Raw genomic sequence first — 21,084 nt, forward strand, 5'->3', positions numbered from 1 at the left:
AATTCGAAAAAAAAAAAGAACGGATCAAAATGATATTTCAATTATTATGTTTTTTGTAAAAAAAAATAATTATATTAATTTCCTAAAATTAATTTTTTTAATTATGGTTTTTGAAAAAAAAAATCTTCCTTCTGCAGTTCTGCCATGGAATTAAAAAAAAAGGAGACTAAGTGCTAGTGTCTTAGTCTTGCATTTATCTAAAAGTCCACAACGTCTGCATAAACTCAAAAGAGCACTTGAGTTAACGAATTTTGGCCGTCTGATTTTAAATGAAATCAATGTGTTTATAGTTTATAATTCAGTGGTCCTTTAATATTAGTGTGAATCTGGTTCACACGAATTTTAAAGCAATTCAAACGGTTCAGATACATTAACTCAAAAGATTTATTTTTGAGTTAATGCAGAGGATACGAACTGTTTATCCGATGAATGAAACTTAATGATGTATGTACACATGTCAGCGATTTTGTCACGTCGCATTCCAGTTTATTAGTCCATCACTCCATTGTCCATATCATATCCTTGCCTCCAAGTAATGGAGCAATCAATCACGTGTCCCTTCTTGTCACATTAAATTATTATTTTTGTTTGGTACTCTGCTAGCAGTCAAAAGTTGGAGAAAAATATATATATATGACCTTAGTGTATTTATATTCGGGTGGGTACGGGTACTCCGGGTATACTCGGGACGGGTACGGGTATACTCGGGTACAAGGGTATACGGGTACGGGTATGGCGGGTATAATTTTCAAAAACCATACCCTACCCGTCCTATACCCTTACCCGTGTACCCTTGACGGGTAAGGCGGGTACGGGTACGGGTAGGGCGGGTACGGATTTTTTTTTTTTTTTTTTGCTGTTTTTTTTTCTGGTTTTTTTTTTTTTTGTTGGTTTTTTTCTGGTTTTTTCTGATTTTTTTGGGGGGAAAAAAATACATATTTTGAATTTTGAAATGGCATGAACAGTGGTCGGGTATACGGGTACGGATACTCGGGTAGTCGGGTACGGGTTTAGTCGGGTACGGGCATAGTCGGGTAGGGTATGGTCGGGTATTGATCAAAAAAACCGGGTCCGGTCCGGTTTTTGCCCTTACCCGCCTACCCGAGTACCCGACCCATACCCAGGCTCGGGCACGGGCGGGTAGGGTAGGGTATACCCGTTAAGGGTATTGTTAATACTCTATATGACCTCATCAGTGAATTTCTTTTATAAATCATAAATAAATAAATAAATTTTACGAACCAACATGATTGTTTTTTTTTTTTTTAAATCATAGATACCGAACGGCCGTTCGGTCTCAATCAATTTTTTTTTTAAAACAGAAATTTTAAAAAAAAAATTTGTATTAAAATATTAGAAATGTCGAATATATTTCTTTGAAAATAGATGAAATACAATATAATTTGATTTATTAGAAAGACTGCAACAAATAACTCAGATCAATATTTTTCAGGTCGGGTTTTTCGCGGCTGTAAGAAAAATTAATATATTTTTTTATGTGTTATTGGAAAAAAATAAAAATGCTTAGATTCTGAGTTATTGATTCCGGTTCAAAAGTCACTTCTAGGTAATCTAGAAAATATTGTGATCCTTCTAAGACATTTAATTTATAAAAAGTTGTATCTATTTTGAGAATTTTTTTTTAATAACAATTATTAAATAACTTAAAGATTTTATTTTTTTTCAAAAATAGATACAATTTTTCATAAATTAAATGTACTAGAAGGATCACAATATTTTTTGGATTACCTAGAAGTGACTTTTGAACCGGGATCAATAACTCAGAATCTAAGCATTTTTATTTTTTTCCAATAACATATAAAGAAATATATTAATTTTTCTTACAGCCGCGAAAAATCCGACCTGAAAAATATTGATCCAGGTTATTTGTTGCAGTCTTTCTAATAAATCAAATTATATTGTATTTCATCTATTTTCAAAGAAATATATTCAACATTTCTAATATTTTAATACAAAAAATAAAAAAATTTTAAAAATTTCTGTTTTATAAAAAAATAATAAAAATTGATTGAGACCGAACGATCCGTTCGGTCTGGGTAAAAAGGAATTTTGAGACCGAACGGTCCGTTCGGTATTTATGGTTTTTCAAAAAAAAATAATCATGTTGGTTCTGTAAAATTAATTTATTTACTTATGGTTTATAAAAAAAAATTCCTCATCAGTTGTTAATTCCATCAAAAATATATATATATATATTTTTTGTTTGGTGCTCTGCTATTTGAATTTTTTTTATAAATCATAATTAATAAATAGAAATATACTGAACCAGTATGATTACTTTTTTTTTTAAAAAAACTATAAAGACTGAATTGTCAATTCGATCTTCTCATTTTGCTTTTTTTTCAGACGGAATTGACAATTTGGTCTCACTTTTTTTTTCACTTTTCCACAACTGCGGCCACAAAAAATCTTTTTTTTTTTAAGACTGGAATGAGCGTTCGGTTTACCCCTTTTTACCCCAGACCGAAATCAGCATTCGGTCTCCAAAAAATTCCTCATTCTATCTTATTGTGGACCACCACTACTCCTAGGCAGCCACGTCATCTCTCTGTTAAATCTACCAATGAGAGGGATATTCAATGGAGGGAAGCTACTTTTTCGAAAAAGATGTAGGGTTGGGCTAGGGTGAGGTATGGTTTATTGCGTGTTGGTGAGCCATGGCTCATTTTAGCCATTTTGAAAAATCAAACAACCGATCCGAACCGTTCATCTTGTTCTCCATATTGAAATGTGCTTGGAGACCAAATTTTACATTTTTTTAAAAAAATTTACTATTTATTAAGCAATTTTGAAAATCGCTGATTCAATGGTCCAGAAAATTTTACTGTTCACAGTAAAACAGCAATTTTCAAAATTGCTTAATAAATAGGAAAAAAATTTCAAAAAATATAAAATTTAGTCTCCAAGTACATTTCAATATAGAGAACACATCTAACGGTTCGAATCGGTCGTTTGAACTTTCAAAATGAAAATACGGCGTGGAATACAAACGCTTGATGAGCCATGGCTCACCCAAGTCAATCTCAAAGATGTATACTTACAAAATAGAGTTAATGAATACTAGTGATATTATGTGGATCTAAATTAACCATCATCTATGACCTCTACATTGAAACTATCTAGTGACATTTTAGAAAGTTCACAAAAACTTGACTTATACAAATGTGGTACTGTTATAAAATAATTCATAATATCAGAAGTGAATATAGTTAGATTTATGTTGACGAGATGATTTTTTTTGTACACATCGATCATTAACTGTATGAAAAATGCAAATCCATTTAAGGAAATATTTTCATATATACTAAATAACTTAATAATTTCATTACCACGTTCAATGTCAATTAAACTATTTTTTTATTGTAATTTTATTTTTTAAACGTATTGATTGATTGAAACTAAAATACGTATTATTAATGATTAAATTATTACTTGGTGCAATTTTGATCCTATAATTGCAGTATAATAATTTCTGTTTTATCTATAACAAGAATGTGACAAAAAAAATTGTTCTTCACCTAGAAAACTTTCATGTTTTTATTTTTTATTTTCATGTTTTGGAAAACTGTTTTAATCGCCGCTCGGGTAAGGCTAAGGTGCTATGAGTTCCATAGAGAGCTATGGTACTACGGCTCAATATAAAATAGTAAAAAATTTTCAAAAAATATAAAATTTGGTCTCCAAACACATATTAATATGGAGAACAAGATGAACGGTTCGGATCGACCGTTTGGATTTTAAAAACTCGAATATTAAGCTGTAGCACGGTAGATCTCTATGCAACCCATAGCACCTTAGCCTTATCCTCGCCGCTCTTGCCAATTAATTTTCATGTTTTGGAGCACAGATGCTATCTTATGTCATTGGCACAAAGAATCACATAATATCAGAGTATCAGCATTAAATTGTTCACAAGCGTGCAATGAGGTTGATTGACATCACATCACATATTGCTTGTTGCTTAATTGACATGTCACTTGTAGCAATGGTAAGACCGAAATGGCCATGAGGAAAAAAAAACATTTACACCGTCAGCCAGCCACACAGAAAAAAGAGAAAAAATGAAAAAAAGGGTGAGACCAAATTGCCAATTCGGTCTGGAGAAAAGAAAAATGGAGAGACTGAATTTTCGATCTTTATGGTTTTTGAAAAAAAAAAAGTAATCATACTGGTTCAGTAAATTTTCATTTATTAATTATGGTTTATAAAAAAAATTCCTCTGCTAGCAGTCAAAAGTTGGAGAAAAATATATATATGACCTCATGAGTTGTTAATTCCATCAAAAATATTTTTTTTTTTTGTTTGGTGCTATGCTATTTACCTTTTTTTTTCATGTATTTGTGTACAAATTTAATTCATACATATTTTTCAGTGATCACCTAACACATTAGGATATAAAATTTATTCTAAAATTCTCACAAATTTTCACAAAAATCGGCCATTCGAACTGGCCTCCTAAATGATTAATTCATAAGTGTGTTGTTTATCATTGTAAACATTTTTAGTATTTGGAGAAAATTTTATTTTACAAAAAATTCTCTCATTATAAAAAAATTGAATTTATTTTTTCTAAAATGGAGTGAGGAGGAACAATTTTTTTTTATATATATATAAAGTTTCTTTTTTTTAGCAAGGACTAAGGTTTTTCATTTGGAGGATATGCAGGGGCGACATGTGTGTGCAGTGTGCTTAAAATTTAATATTCATAAAAAAAATATATAGTCTATGCTATAAATTCTAAAGTTAGTCAAGGATAATAAAGTTGCCGTTCAGTGGGAAGAAAAAGGGTCTTTTGAAGGGTTTATTAATTAATTCTAACAGGGCTAATTTTCTATCTCTTCTGTTTAGACAGCACCAGCAGGACCATGGACGGAATTAGACACGTGCCGGACACGTATTAGCCATATTCATATCATTCATATCCCATATTCATATCGTGTCGGACACGTAAGTCACAAAGTCAGACACAACTAGCCTCACAACAGCAACACAATAGATACATGCACTATCTTTCACATATGGGATCAATGATTCCAATCTTTTTTGCAAAGAATGATGAGTCAATTTTACATTGTTATATGATATTTTATTCTAAATTATATAGTAAATTATATAGTAAATTATATATAAATATAAGTTTTTTGAAAAAAATAGAAGTTAATTAATCATATTGTTTTTTTTTAGCTCTGCCTCTGTCTCTATGAATATTTGATCGGAGTCAAATTTGGAATTTTTTTTATAAACCATAATTAAAAAATTAATTTTTACTAAACCAACATTGATACGGACTATTTCAGGACAGCTGGTCGTATGCTAAAAAAAGATTGGATTGGGCTCAACCTGCTAGAAGTCGCAGGCCGAGAAGTGGTGTTTGCAAGATCGGAAGACAATCTCGGATCTCCAAAGTCGGGAGAAGACTTAGGAGACGTGGGAAGATCTCGGAAATATAAAACTCTAACCTGTGTTATCTCTGAGTGTGTGAGTGTGTACTGCTCAGTGTTCGCCCTTGTCCTGTCAAAGGAGGGACTTTATATAGCCTGACCTCTAACCCTTGAACAAGGTCGTGGTCAGTTATGAGATCGTGTGGTAATGATCATGTTATAATCGACCTTATCGACAGTTATGCCATAACCAGTGTCGTGAACGGTTATGTCGTCGGAGGGGCGACTTCAGGTCCAGGTCTTTAAGCCGTTGTAATAATACCTTGGCCCATTTATGTCGGCCTATTCTGGGCTTTTATCATAATGGGCTACAATCATAGGCTTTGCATTTTCATCCCGGGCTGACCTCCGAACGAGGTTCGAATGCCAGCCTTGCCCGTGGCCTAGATTGAAGCTAAAATGGCATTGGGAACATGGCCCTATCAAACATGATTACTGTTTTTTTTTTACAAAAACCGCAAAGACCGAATTCCCTATTCGGTCCAGACTTTTTGGTTTTTTTGGGACCAAATTAGTTATTCGGTCCCACTTTTTTTGCAGATTTCTGTGGACGCAGCCACAGAAAATTCGAGAAAAGCCTAGATCGAATAGCCAATTCGGTCCCTTGTGGCTTCGAATTTTCTGTGGCCACGTGTTGGAAAAACTGTGATTTAGGTTTTTGTTTAGTGTAATTTAGGTTTTTGTAGTGTAATTATTAATTATAGAATTTTTTAGTTTGCATGTAGAGTAATTTACCGATATTTTTATTAATATCCAACTTAAAATACAAAATATCAAATTTAAAATACATATATTGAAGAATCATCATTGTTTTTGGATGGAAGCATCGTTGTTTTTTGAAAAAAATTTAAACATCCATAATTTTGGCTATGAAAGTTGGATTTGCGCGTATGACCACAATTCGGAAGGGGGGAACGAGACGGATCCGAATTTTGCTCGGGTAAAACTCCAGGCATCTGAAGAATCAGAATTGCAAAAAAAGTCTTCTAGTGCCTCAAAAATTCAATTTAAGTTTTCTATCAACGGTAGATATGCAACGAACGGTATTTTGTTTAGTGTAATTTAGATTTTTGTAGTGTAATTATTAATTGTATAATTTTTTAGTTTACAAGTAGAGTAATTTTGATTTTTGCATATAGTATAAATTAATTATTGAATGATTTAAAAATTTTAGTATAATTTAGATTTATGTAGTATAAATATTAATTGTAGAATTATTTATTTTGTAAGTAATTTAACTCGTTGCATATAGTATTAATCAATTGTTAAATGATTTAATTTTTTTAGTGTAATTGTAGAATAATATAGAGTAATAGAATGAATGTTAATATTTAATTGAATTTGCATGTTAATACTTTTTTGGAGGGAGAGAGAAGAAGAGTATTTATATAAAATATATATATATATATATATATATATATAGAGTACGGCTAACGCGCTTCCTCTAGCATATGGGCCGAAATGCTTCCGGTGGAAAGTTGAAATTTCAAAATCCAGAAAGTCGATCTGAACCGTTCATCTTCTTCTCCATATTAATATCTGCTTGGAGACCAAATTTTACATTTTTCTGAAATTTTTTACTATTTATTAAGCCACTTTGAAAATTGCTGATCCAACGGTGGCTTACCAAACAGTAAAAATCAGAAGCTACCGTTGGATCAGCGATTTTCAAAATGGCTTAATAAATAGTAAAAAATTTCAGAAAAATGTAAAATTTGGTCTCCAAGCAGATATTAATATGGAGAAGAAGATGAACGGTTCAGATCGACTTTTTGGATTTTGAAATTTCAAATTTCCACCAGAAGCATTTCGGCCCATATGCTAGAGGAAGCGCGTTAGCCGTACTCTATATATATATATATATATACATGCGACCGAAATGCCAATTTGATCCCAGCTGAAAAAACATTGGGGACCGAATTGGCATTTCGGTCCAAAAAAAAAATGGTTCTACACGGATGACCACACCAAACAGTGTGAAAAAGTGGAAAATAACATAGAACCGAATAGCCTATTCGGTAAAAAAAAAAAAGTAAAAATTCGGGACGGAATAGCCTATTCGATCCTTCTTGTTTTTGTAAAAAAAAAAAAAATAATCATGTTGCTTTGGTAAAATTATTTTTCATAATTTTAATTATGGTTTATATAGTTTGAATGATACCCTAAGCCTATCCATTAGACATGTTAGAATATTATTTGGATGGGACATAGAAATATTAGTTCCATAGCCGTACTTATTATTTAATCGGTTATAATTTTGAAACTATATTTCCCCTTTTGGGCCTTGATAATGAATCGTCAAGGCCCATAACCATTGCTTCGGCCGTAGGCTTATATCTCCAACTTTGGTTATCAATTGTTCTCTTTTTAACTTCATTTTTTTTTCTGAATTACACTAAATTCTTGTTATATTTGCAAATTACAATGGATGTTTCTCAAAATTGTTAATGACCCCTAACAGTCTCTGGGTTGGTTGCAAATATCATCCAATCTTGTAAGATTAAGAATTTAAGATCTGACCAAAAAGTGACTACATAGCTGCTGATTTCTTTCCCTTCAAGTTTACTTGAATGGTTTTTGACACAATCACTTAGAAATTAGATTTAAATCCTCTCTGTTTGATTTTTGTTCAATTTCGATTTAGAAAATCAAGAGCTGATTTGTGGTGGATAGAGTTTGTCAATTAGGCTTAGAAAAGCAAAAGAAAGAACTGCAATTCTGCTTAATTTGGGTAAGTTGTGTGCTCAGTTGCAGAAATAGTAGGGGCATGTCACAAGAGAAATAGTTTGGCATGTTTTTATTTTTATTTTTTTATTTATTTAATTCTGGTATGCTTGATTCTGCCTGATGCAAAACTGGTATAAGAAAATATAACAGTCCTCTTCCATTTTTTTTCTATTCATTGTGTTATCTTGAATATGCGAACGCTTAATAGGTGCTAATTGATATCTTAGTCAGCAATTTGCGTGACAAAGGGCTACAGTACTCTAATCACTTGACTGGGTACAGTTCAATACCAGTACCAACTCGGGTATAAACCCGTTACATTGCACTGAAAATTCAGTGGGAACAAGTGTCATTTTCATTCAAATGAAATAATTTTTCTTGTATTATGTATGTTTTCCAATCAATAAATTGAGAAGAATTCAATTCTTTTCCATTTTGATTCTGTCAACAAAGTTCAATTGAAATTCATGTTTATTGAATTCTTTATGTATACTGACATTCACTGTTTCTCATTTGATAGTGTGAGTTCGTCGGAAAAGAAACGATGGATGAGGGTCAATTGTTCAACGTGGACCCACTGGAGAGCCGTGCCGCCAGGGGCAACGGTGTTGTCACCTCTAAAGGCTGGATCATCCGTCACGATTTTGCCCTCGGCGACTCTCAAAGTACTTTTTTTTTCCTCTCTTGATTCATTCTCATTCAATTCAAGTGATAACTGATTCACTTAATTAATTTATAAAAATAAAATGTATCAGATTTGGATTTTGCACCGGGCTGCCCGGGTGAGCAACCGGTGCACCGGGTGTTTGTGGACCCGGGAGGTAGTCACTGCATTGCCACAGTGGTGATATCAGGGGTAGCAGAGACATTCTACATGCATGCCAAGTGGGCCAGGCCCAAGTCCCTCCCTCGCCTCAAGGGCCTACTTGTCAATGCTGTCGCTTGGAACCGCCAACTCATCACTGAAGGTCTGTTTATCTCTCTTCTTTTAAATTTCTGACATTTGATGTAAGGTTTTGGCTAAAGATCAAGTGATTTTCTACCTATCTAAAATAATAGTTAAAAAAAATTCTGAAAAATATAAAATTTAGTCTACAAGTATATTTTCATATGAAGGTCATGTTGAATGATTTAGATCGACTGTTTGAACTTTGAAAATGAAAATATTGATCCATAGTACGGACCGATATGCGCTATGCATAGTATCATAGTATAACTCGGATTTATTTGGATAATGCAGCTTCAACAAAGGAGGTGATACTAGGGACACAAAATGGGCAGCTGTTTGAGATGGCAGTGGATGAGGCCGAAAAGAGGGAGAAGTATGTAAAGCAACTGTTTGAGTTAACTGATCTGAGAGAACCCATTACTGGCCTACAGGTGCCGTTCGCTTTGTATTTGGTTACACAAATTACTTTAAGATTTAATAGTTTTGTATAATGATAGTGTTGTGTTGTGTTACTCGTTTAGATGGAAACAGCTTCTGTTGGCAATTCCACCAGGTTTTATGTGATGGCTGTTGCTGCTACCCGTCTCTACTCTTTCACTGGCATTGGTTCTTTAGAAGTTAGTTCCTTTATTCTTTTGCAACCATTTCTTTAGATCCCTCTAAGTCTAGGTTTACTGGTAATACTTGCTGATATTCCATTGCTGTTTTGTTTCTTTCTTTTTATTTGGTTGCAGATTGTGTTTGCCAGATATGCCGAACGGAGAATACACTTCATGGAGCTTCCCGGAGAAATACCTAACAGGTGCATATATAAGCTATGTATAGTGTTTTTATGTTTTTAACTCATGCATACCCTTGATGTTGAGTGGCTTCAGAAATATCATTTATGTATATTTTGCTTTTTAATGTAGTGAATTACATTATTACATCGTCCAAAGAAGGGCTAAACACTTTGGTTGGCTTTCCGGTGCAGGAATTTATTATGGAGATCTCAATTTTGGAGTGCAGCATAGGTATAATCAGTGTCTTATGTTTTCTGATCTTGGATATTGTTATGAAACTAAAAGTATACTGGCATGTTATGGCACATTTTGGTTTCATACTAGCAACTACATTAGGACAACAGTTTATTCACATGATTGTCTATTTGGTTAATAGAAAATATTGGTCAGGCCAACATGCTAAAGTTAACTCGAAAGTAATAGAACTCAATATCAGTTATATATTTTGAAACAATAAGATCCAATTTTAGATGTCACTTAAAAGAATGAAAAAGGAAATGGAAATGAAAATACAAAAAACAAAAAAAAATATGAACTAGTTAGACTGAAAAATGTAGTACCAAATCTACTGAGTAATTAAACTATTCTGCAGCCGCTGTTTTTCCAGCACAAGCATCAATATAGGTCTGGTGGAGGCCAGGAACGGTTTCTTGATAAGGTAGAACATACTTCTCCAAAAACCGCTTCTCATTTAGCATCATAAAAGAAGCGAAAGCATTATTAGCTACAGGAATTCCTCTGGACTTGAGAAGTTTCTGCACAAGGCTCCGGGGGATGAGCCGCTTCTCCAAGCTGAATGTAAGCAGAGATGGATTTTTGATAACATCAATCTTACCGCAACCCGCTTGTTTCAACAGGAACTCCATCTTTTGGCCTATATTCTTCTCTGTTTTTTCCAACACATTTGGGCATTTAGTAATCAGAAGGGTCACCTCCTCATGTGAAAGCCCGAGACTTTTTAAGTGGCAGAGCCTTGCATCGACAGTGCTTTGGTTCAGGCCGCCTACGACAATCAACGCATACACAAATGTATTTGATGGGGGTGAAATCCCTAACTCCTTGGCCCGTTTCACATACATCTTAAAAACTTCGGGCTTAGATGTGATCCGTCTAGGAGACGATTTAACTAGTTGGGAAATTTGACAAGCGGATAAACCACATTGTTCTTGAAGGAATGTTATGTTGGGTATGACAGCATTATCAAGGTTTACTCCTAGAAGGTAATTACCCTCTTTGAAGGCACACAATAGTTTCTCAACAGAGCCGAAAATACCTAGCCAGAACTGAACCTTTTGCTTCAATTTGGTGGATTGGAACATGGTTGGACAAACTGAGAAGAGAAGGGAGATTTCAGATGGTGAGAAACCAATCTCCTCCAGCTCGGAAATCCTGGGTTTCAAGCACTTCTCCACATGAAGGCAAAGGAACCGCGGGTCCCGGCACGCAGCTACTCTGATGTGGAGCTCGGTGATTCCAGCCTGCCTCATATATCGAACCACGTCATCGGGTTTCTCTGGGAATTTGATGTGAGATATATACCTGGAGGCTCGGATTGCTTTGTCGGAGGGAAGGCCGCAAGATTCAATGAGGTATTGAACCGCAAATTGAGAAGTGGGAGATGGGGTTTCGTGGAGTGGAGCATGGGAGCGGAGAGGAAGCGATAGACGGAGGACGTGAACGCGGTGGCCCAGGGAGAAAGGCGAGGGAGTAAGGGTTTTGTGAAACAGGAGCATCGCATTCCCCTTGGCTGGAGCTAGGGTTTGGCTCCTTGGCTGGAGCTGCTGAGCAATAGAACTGAGTGAGAGAGAGAGAAGAAAGAGTCGCACTCGCACTCACTCGGTGTCTGAAGAGAAGACTAACGTTAGTATGACAGTGGGTCCCATCGAGTCAATATATGCATGCTTTGAATGTTAAAATTTACTAGTTTGCCACTCCAGTTCCAGCACCAGGTTGCTACTTAAAAATTACCTGAAAAGCCAGCTCTCAGAGTTGACTCGCACTCAACTGACTGGAATGGTTTGTGCCTCTGAACCATTTTTTTTTTCCTTAAACCTTAGCTTATAGAATGATCACACAAAAATGTAAAACTTTAGTATTGGCTGATATTCTTTTTCATGAGTGGTACCTTAATTCAGATTTTGGATTTAGAATCTCAGCCTTCTGATCAAAATCCGGATCAATCCGGACTATGCTGTAATGCATAGGTCTGTTTAATATTCGTGCAATATGGATCGGACGGTCCCAATTCATCCGGCGAGGGTTTTCCAGATTCTGTTAAACGAATAAACGATAGTCTAGTCAATGCAACAGTTATTGGATTTGAATTTTTGATGTGAGGATCAATGCCTTGAAAAACTGAACCTTGATTATTTTTTAGTTGAACAAACCTAATATTTAAATATAATTAAGGTTGGTCCGATCAAATTTTGGATGACAAAAAATATTCCATTATAAACTTTAGAAAAAAAAAAAACAAGAACGATATTCTACATATTGTTATGAATGTTAAAAATTAATAGCAATTAACTTTTGTTTGTTTGTATGGGGTATATTATATTGACAACGAAATTGTAATATCTGATTTTTTTTTTAAATTATGGTTTACGATCTATTAATAAAACATTTAAATTAATTAAAACAACAAATGTCGGATTCCATATATATACAACTTATTGGATATTATAATTTTATTTTTTTCTACCAAATTCAGCTTTTAATGTTAACAAAATTCTGATTGTCCCCAAACCATGAAAGTGTACAAATCCCTACAAAAAATATTAAGCCAATGCCAAATTTAAGACCGACACCGGGATACCTCAAAGAGTAACAAATTGCGGCCAGAACAAAAATTAAGAATACAACAAAAAAAATAGACAGAAATAGCAACACCTATGTTGCATGAATACGGGTACAAGTATCGTACTGGATATGCTATGAATACGGCGATATAGCAATTTTCAAAAATTAAGAATACAATACTTCTAATTTGTATATTATATTTTATTTATAATATTAATTCAACACTTTTATTATATAAATTAAATAGCAAAAATTCTGGATATGGTAAGACTAAATAGTCCAAGTATATATTAAATATAAATGCTACGAAACAACAATTGCAAAGTAGTGTAGTAGTAACGAAGCTTGTTGCTTGTTGTGCAGAACCCAGGTTTGATTACTGGCGTTGGGAAAAATATTTTGCCTTAACATTGGTTTATGCACGGTCTGACGTGTCAAAGCAGTATCGCTGCGAGTAAATCATGCATCACAGGTGCCATACTCAAGATTTCACCTATCTGATACAAACAACAAGATGAAATTGAAATAATCATGCACTGGTGGAATGCTCGCCATTATTGTTATCAGACCAAGAGGTAAATAAGCACAGATCAGCACCCTGTATAACTTATATATAACCAACTTGCCCTTGGAAAATGGAAATATCCTCCCATTACACAAATACTTTATGGATCTGGCATCAAACTATAACCATCACTATAAGTTTCGGACATTGTTTAGTATAGTTATTCATTCTTCAATGACAATTCTAAGAGAATTCGTAACACCTAAGGTAACAGCATATTTCTGTTTGGATCTGGACCGTCCAATTAGAAACCGCAAGACTATTAAAGCAGCACTATACATTCCACCTCAGACCGAATTGGCCCGGATTTTAAGTAATCTTTCTGTTTTCGTACGTGTGACTTTAATAATTTCTATAGATAAAATTTTTTTTTGCGCCAGCTCAGATATAACGCTATTAGTCAAGCCAATTATAAGTTTCAAAAAAGAAAAAGAAAAATCTATAGCACGATTCTCAAGTGAAATTAACAACATAATATATAAATTTATCATATCTGATAAATTAATCAGCTCTTATTTTGTGAAAAATCTTGGATTTAATTAGTGATGTCTTGGAGCGAGAAATCATTGTGGGCAATTTTTAAACGCCACATATTGTGACAAGTAAACCCAAAATAAATTTCTATCAAAAATGCCCTTGTGGATCCGTAAATTCAATATATTTCGTCTCGTTTCATTCTCTCTTTCCTATTGTGTACAATTTTAGTAATGTTGATTTTGATAATTAACATTAGCAATTTTTAGAATTATCAAATTGTTTCGTGGATCATTATAAAATTTTCTAATTCTCCAATTCAATATTAACACTTTATAAAATAATTTTCATTTCCTGCATTGGAAATGATTGATATGCATAATTCAAACTTTTTAATAATTCAATTTGTGAAATCAAATTCTGAATTTTCAAAGTTGAAAATTTTACATTTGTTAATTTCAATTTTTTAATGAATCAAATTGAATGTAATATTCTTTTTAAAAATTTGAAGTTTCTGATAAGGTTTGATTATATTTTCTAATTCCAACTCTTTTATAGATTTCATTGAAATGGACCTATGATAATTCCATAAAGAACACTTCTGTTGTTTCGTTAAAAGTCTTCAAAAGTAATATTTATTTTAATTTATGATTTATCGATTGCAAATATGTACAAGGGAAAAACTGAAACTATGAAATTAAAAGATCCAAGTCGATCTGAATTACAAGTACTTGTTTATAATTTTAACATGTCTTTCTGTACTTTTTTAATTTAGAATTTAATATTCGCTTCACTAATAGATTTGCACAAAATTAATTTTAAAAAAAATCCATATTATTCAAATAATTAATTATACTTTCTGAAATTATCATATTAATATAACCTTAACAAGATTATACATGAAAATTTAATAATGATCTACGACAAGAATTATGTGCGCTTGCAATCAACCCTTCATTTAGTATCAAGGTTAATAAATTTAAAAGATAAAAGAGTATCAATCAAGCACAATTTCCTATACACAAAATACTCAACATCTATTCATGAGAACTGAAATTTAATCTCCCTATATGGATTACTAATATTTGTCTACACCTGATTTACTACATTCCTATCCCTGTTTTAGTCTACAGAGGCAGCAGTAATCCAATTTTTTTCGCACTGTAATTTTAGTCTACAGAAGCAGCAGTAATCCAAAGTTGTTTGTGCACAAAGAGGGCAATTTGGAAAAAAATCACAGGCGCGATACAGTTCGAAAGAGATGATTCCAGAGGAGAAAAGAGCCATCTGAAAAAAGAAAAGAATAAAAGGTAGCTCAGGCGGAGACGAGAAGAGAGGCGCGACTGCTCGAGTCTCAGACAGAGGCTTGAAGGGAAATATGGAGGCCTTGCAATCTACCATATTATATATCACCTTTAGACATTTAGTAGTATTGCAATCCCACAGACCGTATTTGTCTAGTACTTAACTGTACCACAATATTGTACTTTAGTAATGTTGCAGATGCAGTTTCCGGTACTTTATAGTAATTTAGTAGTATTGCAAGATATTGACAATTAATATTCATCATATATACAATTAATAATGTGACTGCGAAGAGTAAAAGAGGCTGGAACACAATCCATGTACCATTGCCAACCTCTCATATTCACTGCATTACGTACCTTACCTAATTCATTCCTTTTGTTAAATATAACTTGGCTTTACCATTACACAATTGGATAATCTTTAACAATGTACATCTTACTATACATTCTGCCAACTGGAATCGGATTTTTTGTTGCTTCAGGCTGAAAACATATGGAACATATTCAAAACCCATAAAAAAAGGTTTAGATATTATGGCATGCAGTAGTTTTGTTGTTTTTGTTTTTGTGAAAAATATGAGCATCAATTAATCAACAAGGGAATGTATACATTATTTCCGAATTAGTCTACACAGTACAAGATTTCAAAACCAATCTAATAAAAACAGCATGAAATTAATTAAAACAATGTTTATTAGCATCAGATCAGTGGTAAATGAAAATAAAAAGTGGACATTTTTATATTATTTAAACATGTGCAATCAGCTTTGAGATTGCTCAACGATTTAGATACTTCTAAATATGATTAACCATTCATATATAATATTGTAAATCATTCACTATTTAGAGTTCAATTATCAGGTTCAACTGAACTACCTAGAAGTATAACTTACGACATGATTCATGTCTAAATTGAACTTCTAGCAGCAGGTAGCACCTTATTGTTCCCTAATAGCTGTATATGATTATGTTCCATTCTTCCAAGCGCAATTCCTATTAAGCCAATTATAATGAGCATTAGTATAATTAATAAGGTCTTCATCCAGCGGGACAAATTTGTGACCGCTTGACCAAGAAAACCGGACAAAAGAAGACTGGTGCGTGAGTGGTAACAAATATATACGGCAAATGCTTCTATGGACAAAATTTGAGTCACACTCCAGGCACAAATCCTACGCATTTAATAAAGAGGATATTTAATCATGAAAACTGTCCCAAGAAAGAGACCGTTGTCAGGATTTTTAATTATGAAAACAATGAAACAAGCTGAGATAGAAAAATATCTGATGTAAATTCAAAGAAATCAGAGAGATAGAAAAATATCTGATGTAACCTTTGAATTGCTAACAACGAAGAGGCACACTGGTGACATAGGTGCTACAGCTTCAGTTTTTTTTTTTTTCATTTCTCACTGTTTTTTGTACGAGAAGACCAGCATAAATCCTAAGCATTTAATGCAAGAATTTTTAATCATCAATATTGATGTTTTATATTTGAAAAAGAAGATGTTTTTATATAGATTGGCTAGCTAAGAATAACAATTATCATTCCTCGTTAATTTACTACTTGATTAATTATTTAATTAACAAACATTTCTTAATAATTAATTGAAGATCTCTCATCTGACTTTCGTGATCTTTTTTTTTTTTTATTACAAGTGTAATACAATATAATTAGTTATTTTTTGTATGTCTTCTCTAAAATGCAATTTCTTTATGGGATAAAATATCAATTACAAAAAGTTATTTCATTTGGTATAAATTCTAAACACAAATATTTTTTTCGAAATATAGTAAACACAATAAATAACAACTCAATCAGTCATATGAAAATCTATGAAAACAAATATAGAAGAGTTGCATTATATTAAATTTGTCGTACTTGAAACATGTTATATGTCAAAAAATTTTAAAAATAAGAAAAGAAATTGTGAATATAATAATCTGTTTGAATAAATTAAGCCAAATAAGGGGAAAAAATAAAAATAAAAATGACGACAATTAAAAACACTAAATTTCACAATAGAACACGTGAGATAGATGTTGCAAAGTTGAACGGATAATTGATTATCTAATTTAATATTTCACTGTAGAACACGTGATATAGACTTTGCAAAGTTGAATGGATAATTGATTATCTAATTTGACATTTTACTACATTTCACAGTAGAATGGCCAATATGATGTTACGAACTTGAACGGATAATTAATTATCTAATTTAACATTTTGCATTTTACATTTTAGTATATTTAACAGTAGAACGCGCAAGATAGATGTTGCAAAGTTGAACGGATAATTGATTATCTAATTTAACATTTTACTACATTCACAGTAAAATGTGTGAGATAGATGTTGTAAAGTTCCGAAATTTTACTACATTTTACGAACTTCTTCTGAATTTTTTCCAATACATTTTTTTTTGCTCTCTTGCAGGACTAAGATCTCTGATCCGAAATTTTTTGAATCATTCCTGAATTATACCCAAATTGTACCAGAATTATTCCCAAATGACGAATTTTTGAACTTGCTGATCTGAACCCAAATAATTTATTTGTTACTATGGTTTCACTAAGCCACTGGGTAGAGAGTGACACTGAAGGGATAGTTTTTAATTGCCTCACAAAATCCCTGCTTATCTGTAAAACATACTTTAAGACCAGCTAGCGCCGCTTCTATACTCGAAAACAAAATAACATATTGTTGTTCAACTAACTAAACCTTGAAAAAAAAGTTGTAATTATAAACCTCAAATTACCAAATATTAAAATAGTCTTCACCAAACCCAAGTTTGAAATTTATATTTACATCACAGTTAACATCAAGGTGCATTAAACAAGATCATATCAGACAGTTTGAAATGCTAAATTTATTCCAAATTGCAAAGTTAATTTGAGGGGTCAATCAGAAAATAAAAGGTTCAGGTGACAAATGCAATTTTGGAATTCCTTTTATTTTTGTCTTCTCTAATTCCCAATTTAAAGAATTAAGATTCAATTAAAAAAATGAAACAAGTTTATTGTATTGGCCGGTATGATTACCAATTTATCCAACTTTAGTCAATTTTAGTACCATTATTAGGTGGTGCAGAAAATGACAATCTTGCTTCATGTACAATCCATATTATTACACTTTACAAGTTTACCTCCCAAAAAGTTGAATATCACCAATTAGGTAGCTCCAATGGTAAAAAATTCTGTAGTGCAAGATAAATCGAGATAAAAAACTTTAAAAACGGAGATAAAAAAGTGTAGAATATATTGAAGCATATAATCATAGTGCATTTGAACTCTCCTTCTAATATATTTATTAATCATTTCTTTACTATCGAGGTTATTTATTTTGATTATTATTCCTGTTGCATCTTTGTCCGAAAATTAGTCTATTATTCGTACGATGAGCTAGAATTTTGAAGATTGAGACATAATTCTGAATTGATTTAAATTGATCAAAATTTCAGAAGTATAATCCACTTTAATTGAATCAGATTGAATTAGATGAAATGAAATTGGTGAAACTGAAAATTTAGAGAATTTTCAATCGGTCAATTTTCATTCTGTAACATTATACAAAAGGTGTATACGAAATCATATTAATATTTTAGTAAAGAAAATCTAGAATGTCCAGTAAGAAATCAAATTTTAATTTCGATTATGTTTAGGATCAAAATAGGGGGAGCAAATTAAGAAAAAAAATATTTTTTCTTTGCTGTAATAACAAAAAAGAGAGAAGCTGGCAAATAAGGGCTCTCCAATTAATTTTCTTCAGAAGATTTTCAATTTAGTCCTCAAATTTATAAAATATCACAAACGGAAATTTTAAACAATTATATTAAAATGAGAATGTTGAGCTTTTCAAACACAAGTTTCAACATATATCATCTAAAATCAAAGCACATTGATCAGGGCATGTTTTATCTAAAACCAAAGTATACATAATATCAGAAAACTAAAGACCTACTGTTGCCTGTCGTGCATAGCCTATTCCATATGTCCATAGTCGTTCATAGCGATTGCCATGTAAAGCTATTCTCATGTAATATTAATCTGAGTGTTGTAAATAACAGTATGCAGTCGTTGGACGGATAGGGTACTACCAAATGATTAATCGGAAATAATTGAAAATAATCGGCCATAATCGGAAATAATCGACCAATTAGTCAAAAAAATCCATAACGGTCTGATCACCGCCAACAACTAATCAGCCGATTAATCAGCTTAAACAGACATTATTTACAACATTGATTAATCTCAGTTTGCATTCATGTCATCCAGAACAAACTCCACCATACTAGCAGATGCATTTCAAACCCATTTGTAGATCCAAATCAAACCCTCCATGACCAGAGAATGCATTTGCAAAAGAGATTCAAAATTGTACATCCAAATCAAACCTTCCCAGTATCTATGGGGTGATTTATATATATATGTTAAAGAGATTCAACATTGTAAAATGTGTTTTACAAATGTGTTTTACAGACCAAATCAAGGAGACAAGATTCAAAAAACAAACTGAGATCTACTACACTATTTGCTAAATAGGAATAAAGTTGTCTATTACACTAGAATACTATTCTTAAAATAAAGCAACATAATAACAAAACATAGGAATACAACTGTCCATTACACTAATCATAAAAAGTTTTCTTGAATTCCTACATATATAATTTCGGTCTTTAAAATTTTGCAGGAGAAGTGCAAGACTGAACCTGACTTATCCAAAGTTAGTATGTGTACTAACTTTTTGTCTACTGAGTTTTATATCCTAGTGGAGAACTGCTGTGAACATGATATAAGGAATGTGTATTTAGTGAGTTTTTATTATTGTATCTACTGAAATTTTATTGGCTCTTGAAAAATCATCCATTGTGGCATCCGGGTGTCATTTTCATTGCATACGCAAACTTGATCGAGTATGCATATATGCAATAGTGTGGTGTATCCTCTACTAGATAAATTGGAAGAGACCCTTTCCAAAATGGTGAGAGTAGAATTTTTTGAGAATGATTTGTTTTTAAAGGTATCATTTGTTGTTTTGTAATATTTCTCGTATCATCAATATAAAAGTTAATGTTCTATTTTAATATTTATTTATTGTAGCATCTTTCAATGGAAAAAGAGGCAACCTTCTATGCAAGCATACTAAAGAAGTGGGAGCTGGCAATGAAACTAAGGGAGGCGATTGACTTGGCCAAGGAAAGACCTCTTTTGGTACTTTTGAAGTTTGGGAGCCATGACAGTCGCATGGTAAAGATAAACTAATATTGTGAAATTGTTAAAGTGGTGATCAGTCAACACATTAGGAACTTGTTATAAGTAACAATTACTATTCCTTCTAGTTAACGGATGATATACATTTTATAGTTGTGGTACCACAACTCACAACAATCTTAAATGGCATTAAAACTACTGCAACAAAACAGTTCACCATCTAGTGAGTTATCTTTGACAATCAATGCATTAAGTTTGAGTTCTGTTTCACATTATCACATACTCGGAAAATCTCTTTCTTCCCTTTCTGTAGAAGTGCAAGAATTACATCGAGAATCTATTCTTCTCTATGGAGGAAATCCATGCTATATTGGATGAAATCAAACCTGCAGTAAGGACAACTCTTACTAATGAAAACAAATTGTGAAAATATTATTAAGTTTATAAACTACTTATTTTATTTTTGACATATATATATATATATATATATATATATATATATATATATAATTTTTTATTATTTGATCTTTGTGTATAGATGGTAGCAAAAGAACACAATATAGCTATTGAGATGGAAAGAAAAATAGCTGCCATATCTAGCAAATGGAGAGATTGCAAGGTATTTCTCAATTTTATACATATTATTAACACAGTTTGCTTTAAATATTATAATGGATAGACAATTTTACTCAATTAGATTTTCAATCAAGTTATCATTTTTTTTCATTGACAAGTTTCTTAAATATCAATTTCTAAATTTGTCTCCCACTTTCATTCACTCTTTCTGATAAAGAAATAATTTACTATAAGAG

General features: G+C 32.4%; 2 protein-coding genes and 1 long non-coding RNA gene across 3 annotated transcripts; 2 read left to right on the forward strand and 1 right to left on the reverse strand.

Annotated features, from left to right (window-relative positions):
* The first annotated feature begins 8,733 nt into the window (after window positions 1-8,733).
* On the forward strand, window positions 8,734-10,323 carry LOC144544091 (vacuolar sorting protein 18-like). The gene is made up of 7 exons (XM_078292509.1): window positions 8,734-8,854; window positions 8,945-9,157; window positions 9,430-9,569; window positions 9,660-9,755; window positions 9,873-9,940; window positions 10,050-10,151; window positions 10,311-10,323. Exons 1-7 carry the CDS (start codon window positions 8,734-8,736, stop codon window positions 10,321-10,323), a joined length of 753 nt encoding a protein of 250 aa, XP_078148635.1.
* Window positions 10,324-10,343: 20 nt separating this feature from the next.
* Window positions 10,344-11,713, reverse strand: LOC144544505 (transcription termination factor MTERF15, mitochondrial-like). Its single transcript, XM_078293024.1, has one exon. The coding sequence runs from the start codon at window positions 11,651-11,653 to the stop codon at window positions 10,502-10,504; it is 1,152 nt and encodes a 383-aa protein (XP_078149150.1). The 5' UTR covers window positions 11,654-11,713; the 3' UTR covers window positions 10,344-10,501.
* An 8,511-nt stretch (window positions 11,714-20,224) lies between these two features.
* On the forward strand, window positions 20,225-20,857 carry LOC144544250 (uncharacterized). Its single transcript, XR_013508186.1, has 3 exons — window positions 20,225-20,308; window positions 20,586-20,663; window positions 20,811-20,857. It is a non-coding gene; the product is annotated as an uncharacterized LOC144544250 (long non-coding RNA).
* Window positions 20,858-21,084: the final 227 nt, after the last annotated feature.

The sequence above is a fragment of the Carex rostrata genome, chromosome 26 (assembly GCF_964058835.1).
Source record: "Carex rostrata chromosome 26, lpCarRost1.2, whole genome shotgun sequence".
Lineage (NCBI taxonomy): Eukaryota > Viridiplantae > Streptophyta > Magnoliopsida > Poales > Cyperaceae > Carex > Carex rostrata.